The 5,779-nt window shown below is 42.3% G+C and overlaps 2 protein-coding genes across 2 annotated transcripts in view; both read left to right on the forward strand.

The window, feature by feature from the left end:
- Positions 1 to 2,335: 2,335 nt before the first annotated feature.
- Positions 2,336 to 3,121, forward strand: PHALS_06781 (pectate lyase; the record flags this gene model as incomplete). Its single annotated transcript, XM_024720131.1, has 1 exon — positions 2,336 to 3,121. One exon carries the CDS (start codon positions 2,336 to 2,338, stop codon positions 3,119 to 3,121), a length of 786 nt encoding a protein of 261 aa, XP_024585360.1.
- Positions 3,122 to 5,554: 2,433 nt separating this feature from the next.
- PHALS_06782 (Protease inhibitor protein) overlaps positions 5,555 to 5,779 on the forward strand; it is a gene marked incomplete at both ends in the record, with an annotated part of 1,447 nt that continues 1,222 nt past the window's right edge. Inside the window, one exon of the mRNA XM_024720132.1 lies at positions 5,555 to 5,771. Within this exon, the coding sequence (XP_024585361.1) occupies positions 5,555 to 5,771 (217 nt within the window). The remainder of the gene's footprint in view (positions 5,772 to 5,779) is intronic.

The raw sequence follows: 5,779 nt of genomic DNA on the forward strand, positions 1-5,779 counted from the left end.
GTTATGCATGTATTTAGATTTTAATTTATATATTTAGTATATTTGGGAAAATCTTAAATTTTAAAATTAAGATAAAAAATAACAAAAACCAGTTTGAATTATAAACCGAAGAGTCAATTAGCCTTGGGAAGGCAATAATTACTCTTGGAGTTAGCGGATTGTGATCCGCTAACTCGTACGTGTTGTAAGTATAGAACGAAAGGTCGGTGACCCAAATTACGCTTCCTCAAGCGCTAAGCTACGGCAGCCCCGCTGTAATTATGAACAAATACTGAATTGAATCGTTGGTTATCCTTGAGAAATTGAGTCATATACGTATCGACCCTGTTATCACGCCGCATTTTTGTAGTATAGTTTTTGGAGCAGACACCGGCTGACGGAGCTGCTACTTATTCTGCTGGAAGCGGTACTCCTGTTAATTTAATCTATGATGTCATTAAGTCCCCACGAAGAGATATGCATTTGCTTTTAAAATGATCTACAGGCTCTCACATCGGGGCGTCGAGTAACTTTTATCGAATCGGGTCGATCAAAGCCAATACGTCATGATATAGTCGTAAGTTTCCGTTTTCAGGGTGCGGTTTGCTTATGTGCTTGTCAACAAGGAAGTGGTTTCTTTGGTTAAGGGATAACTTGCTTGTAAGTACCAACCTTGGTAGGAAATCTTTCTGCTCTTCGATTCGAGGAGCAGACACTGAGAGCACAGTGCACGCGAAGATGAGCGTGACCATTTGGGGAGTTAAGGCCATGGAGGAACTCAGCGATAAACGGCAAGACTATGTCGCCTTAAGATGTGAGTCGTTTACCGAAAAGTCATTTTGACTACTCTCGTCTTAGAATTATATGTCTGTGATGGACCTCGTCCTTCCAGGCGGCTTCTTAGGCCAGACGTTTGAGTAAGAAGTTCAAGAGGGATACTCTTCGTGATTGATGCTCTTGAAAGACACCCTGAAACTTTTTGCCCGTTGGCTTTAAGCTTTTACTGACACCAAAAGGATTCACTTCATGAGAATTTGGGGTGTGATGGAGCATGGACTCGATCACCGCGTACTTTTATGTTACACATACTTTCCTCGGAAGCTCAAAGAACTGAAACTAGCTAGTATTTTAGTCAAGTGTTGATCGCATCGAATACAATCGTGAGGTACGATATTAGAGTTATGGCGCGACACGTTTAGTATTATCATATGTTCTGATGAAATATCTAGTTTAAACTAACACAAGATATGTACGTCTCACTGTCCAATCAGCTAGTATATATCAGCTCCGAATATAAGCTAGTTCACGGATCATCAAGATATATAAGTAGAAGGAAGCATCGATTGCGTGCATAGGAGCAACATTTTTGAGAATCTGGGGAACCGACTTCGACATCGATCTCGCTTAATTTGCTGCTACTGTATGCACAAATTGCGTACAGAACTTGGATCGCAGAAGATTTATGAACTTCTGCAATCCAAGTTTTACGTTTCTAAGAAATCAAGTTGGTTAACTAATAAGTGTGATATAACAAGACATTAGGTGTGACAGGAAATTTTAAGTGAATATCCGAGGGCTGAGCTGCTACATGAAAATGAACCATTGATAGTCGGTCATACGCTCGGGTCCATCTGCTAACAATTACACTCAAGGAGCAGTTTGTGAGACAGTCATCGAAAACAATATGAATCCTCGTTTACATATAAGGGTGTTTCTATAATCTCGAGTGGTGGTAGACTATCGAAGTCACTAGCTTATGCCTGACTGCTTGCCTTGATTAAGATTCTATCTGTTGATATATTGTCTCAAAGCTTTCGTCACTCTCGGATTTCATCATTACTCTCAAGCTTCGTCGAGTTTGCATACTCTGAAATCCAACGCTTCGTCCCTATGTTCACCATATGTCAATCATGCGTCACAGTCAGAGTGACCAACTTTAATTGGCGACTGATGAAATATCGGTGAGTTATGTTGACTTTGATGTCCACTTGTAAAAGAGAGCTGGAATGCACAGAGCAAACTATCAACCTAGCGTGCTATATTTCAAATTCCTCAGAAAAAAGTTACGACAGCTGAAAATAAGCAAACACAATGAACGTCCTCAGTGCTGTTGCTGCTACATCATATGACATCGTGGACTCGCCGCTTACGAGCTAAGAGAGCAAAATGCATCTTGACTGCTTCAATTTTATCGCTTGAAGTGATCGACAACCTCACATTTTTCAACGACACCCTATAAGGATTTTGATATCAGTGCTCGTCTTAAACCGCATGAGTATTTCGACCAACTCATTACTCAATTCGAGCTCTCCATTCCAATCAAGTCATACCGCGGAATAAACTACTTCATCCAATTATGGTGCATGTCATTGCTACCTTCACTATCGCTCTTGCCTCCGTGACAACTTTCACATCGGGTGCCTCCATGCGTTCAGAGGCCGTCGCAATGCCGGATGGATCTTGGCCCGCGAGCAAAGGCACGGTATACTTCAAGGAGCCGTACAGGGTGAAAAAGGGTCAAACGTTCGACGGTGGTATGAAGACGTACGCGCGAACGGATATCAAATGTGCTGGTCAGCAGGAGAGCGGGTGGGAGACAGCTGTCTTCATGGTCGAGCCTGGTGCTACGCTCAAAAATGTGATCATCGGCAAAGATCAAATGGAAGGTGTACATTGTGATCAGAGCGATTGTACGATCCAGAATGTTTGGTGGAATGATGTATGTGAGGATGCGCTGAGTATCAAGGGCGGTACAACTAGTAGCGTGACCAAAGTGATTGGCGGTGGCGCACGTTCGGCTGATGACAAGGTCATTCAACACAACGGTTTGGGAACGGTCATAATTGAAGGATTCTATGCTCAAAATTTCGGCAAACTCTACCGCTCGTGTGGTACGTGTGGCGATAAATCTCGCACGGTGAGCCTCACGAATATTCTGGCCGTAGATGGCAAAGTGAGCGTCGCGACAGTCAATAAGAATTATGGCGACAAGGCGACGCTACAAAACATCAAAATTAAGGGTAAGAAGGTCGACGTGTGCCAGTGGTCACAAGGCACGACATCAGGGGAGCCGAAAATATTAGGCGCTGGTCCGTCGGGCACGCTTTGTCAGTATTCCCCTAGTACCGTATCGTACGTGTAAATGAACTTGCAACCTGTAAGTGCGAGCTTCGAAATGACCAAAAGTAAGCTAACTAAGCAAGTCCTTGTATGCGAAGCCTTGATGTGGTGTCAAGTGAATAATGAATGTTGAATGTGTCTGCTTTTGCTTCATTTTGTTTTCTGTTGTACCTATTCCTAGGTAAAGAAGTTGCTTCCATCGATAGTTCCGACCGATCATCGGTCGCTGAATTCAAAAAAGTTGACATAGATTAAGATACGATGGCGATATTACGATAGAACGATTCAGTTTTTGACGGTGGAGATAATCGGGTAGATAAAATGATGCCGGAAACCGCGACAAAACTACAGGCAAAGTTGAATGATCTTTCTTTTTAGCAATCGGGCACCCATGCTGTCATCACCTCGATGTTTTATCATTCGACTTGTTGCAATCATGACAAGTGCGACAAGAGCCTAAAAATGTACAGAAAGAGACGCGCAATTCTTGTTTGACATTGATACAAAGCACTTGCAATATATTATCAAAACGCCGTATTGGCTTCTATCCACACCTCATATTATCTCCGCACCACTGTATTCTAAGCATTTAGATTCTCAATTCGTCTTGTGGCTTATTATGAGAATATCCTTCTTTCAAATCATATGATGTTGTCGTCATTGTGAGTAATTTCGATAGTCGCGATACTTCTCTTGTGAGTTCAAGAAAACATCACTAGAATTGAGTAATGGGCACAACTAGACTCGTCCATCGTTCTCATAATACATGCGTGAAACACCTTAAAGGTACACATAGTATGTTTGTATGCCACTACCGCGGCTATCAGACTCATTTGCAAGAGAGAAGCGTGAAAAGGTACGTCCGTAATTGCTCTCGTCCTTTTGTATCTTCGCTCTATGCGCTTCATACTCTGAGTAAAGCATTTTTTCATATGAATGGAGACTTTATATGCGACTGCACGTTGTGGTGTCTGCTAATTGATTGTGCCTCTTAAAAGCTGACTGTCTTTTGTGCCGGCGCGCGGCTTCTTCACAGAAATCTCTCTTCAACATGCGACTTCCACTATTATATTCATAGTATGTCATTCGATCAGATATTCAAATAAAATACATTGAGAAAATTGTGTTGGGTCCCTATCCTTATTTTTGACCTTGTAGAACTTACCTTTCTTTCTCTTTTCGCAGTCATCAATCAAGCTGCTTTTAGTCGTCCGCGAGGACCACAGTCCTTCTCTGCGAAGATGCTTAACCGCGGCAATTGACTGACCACTCCGACCAGCTTTGATGAAGCCGCGAAATTTTAAATAAGGTTACCACGTGATCAGCGCCATTCTCAATTGAAATGCCACTTCGAGGTGCGCATTCGTGATCTGGGCTAGTGCATATATTCCATCATCCACATTTGTAGACTAATTTATTTCGTGAATACAGCCACAGATTTCTTGCATAATTGGTAGAGCCGACTACGAGATTCTCTTTTGCAGCATGGCTGAAGCGTCGAAATTCTGAGATCTTTCAGAATGCAAAGCGAACGCTTGCTTAACATTTTTACATACTAGCAACTATCTCGCCTAAAAGAAACAAAGTACTCAATAGATCAATAAATACGTGTTGTTAGCACTTAGCGTCTCGCCGGCTTTCTGTACACTAAGGATTGGATTTTGTCACAAAGAGCGCTTTGATATTGTGACTTTCAGCCGCGGCATTCATCAAAGTCATCACCATATTCTTCAAAATACTTCTACGCTTAACGATGACTCTTCGGTGATAGCTATACCAATGGCATCGGCTATTCTATCACACAGATTTGAGAAATTAGCCGTTTTGAGACCTGCGCCGTTGACATCCGATTATTCATATCATTCTTCGATCCCAAAGCACAAAGGGCAAACCGTCGTCACGCATGTTGATGTAAAAGATCACAGCCAGCTAGCTGTCAAAGATGTAGCTACAAATATGAATGTTTTGCAAAACAGATGATTGTATTAAAACTACTTCATATCCAGGCGACAGTTAGGTGACTAGAAGATTCATATGAATGAATACAGACACATCCATGATTGATGAGTGAAGGTGACTCACACCATCGAGTATGGACGGTCGCACAATTGGACACAGAGCACGCAATATGACAGACGAACTATGATCCGCTTTCGGTTAGTCTGTAAGTCAATCGATCAATACCCGCCCGATATCGTATGATAATAAGTAGACGGCATTTAAAACAGCAAGTATCAACGACAGTATGTGTTTCGATCATATGAGCAAGAAACTTGGCATCTTAGACTAGACTTTGTAGAAAGGCATTCTTTACATGATGATTTTGATCTACTAGCTTTCTTCATTGTCATTCAAATGGTTGGTATTGTGCTTTAATCTCATTATCTAATTGCACCCCTCACAAGTACTAGCAACCACTCCACCAAGATAACTACAACTAACCAAATCACCAAACATGCCTAACGTCATCGCTGTCTGTACAATCGTGACCACAGTTGTGGCTGCTTTTGCATCTGGTACATCCATGCGTTCAGCGGCCGCTGTCATGCCGACTGGGTCATGGCCTACCAGCAACGGTACAGTCTACTACAAAGAGCCTTACACAGTCAAGAAGGGACAGACTTTTGACGGCGGTATGAAGACATACGCTCGTTCAAATGTCAAGTGTACTGGTCAGCAA

The sequence above is a fragment of the Plasmopara halstedii genome (genome assembly GCF_900000015.1).
Source record: "Plasmopara halstedii genome assembly, contig: Scaffold_3060, whole genome shotgun sequence".
Classification (NCBI taxonomy): Eukaryota; Oomycota; class Peronosporomycetes; order Peronosporales; family Peronosporaceae; genus Plasmopara; species Plasmopara halstedii.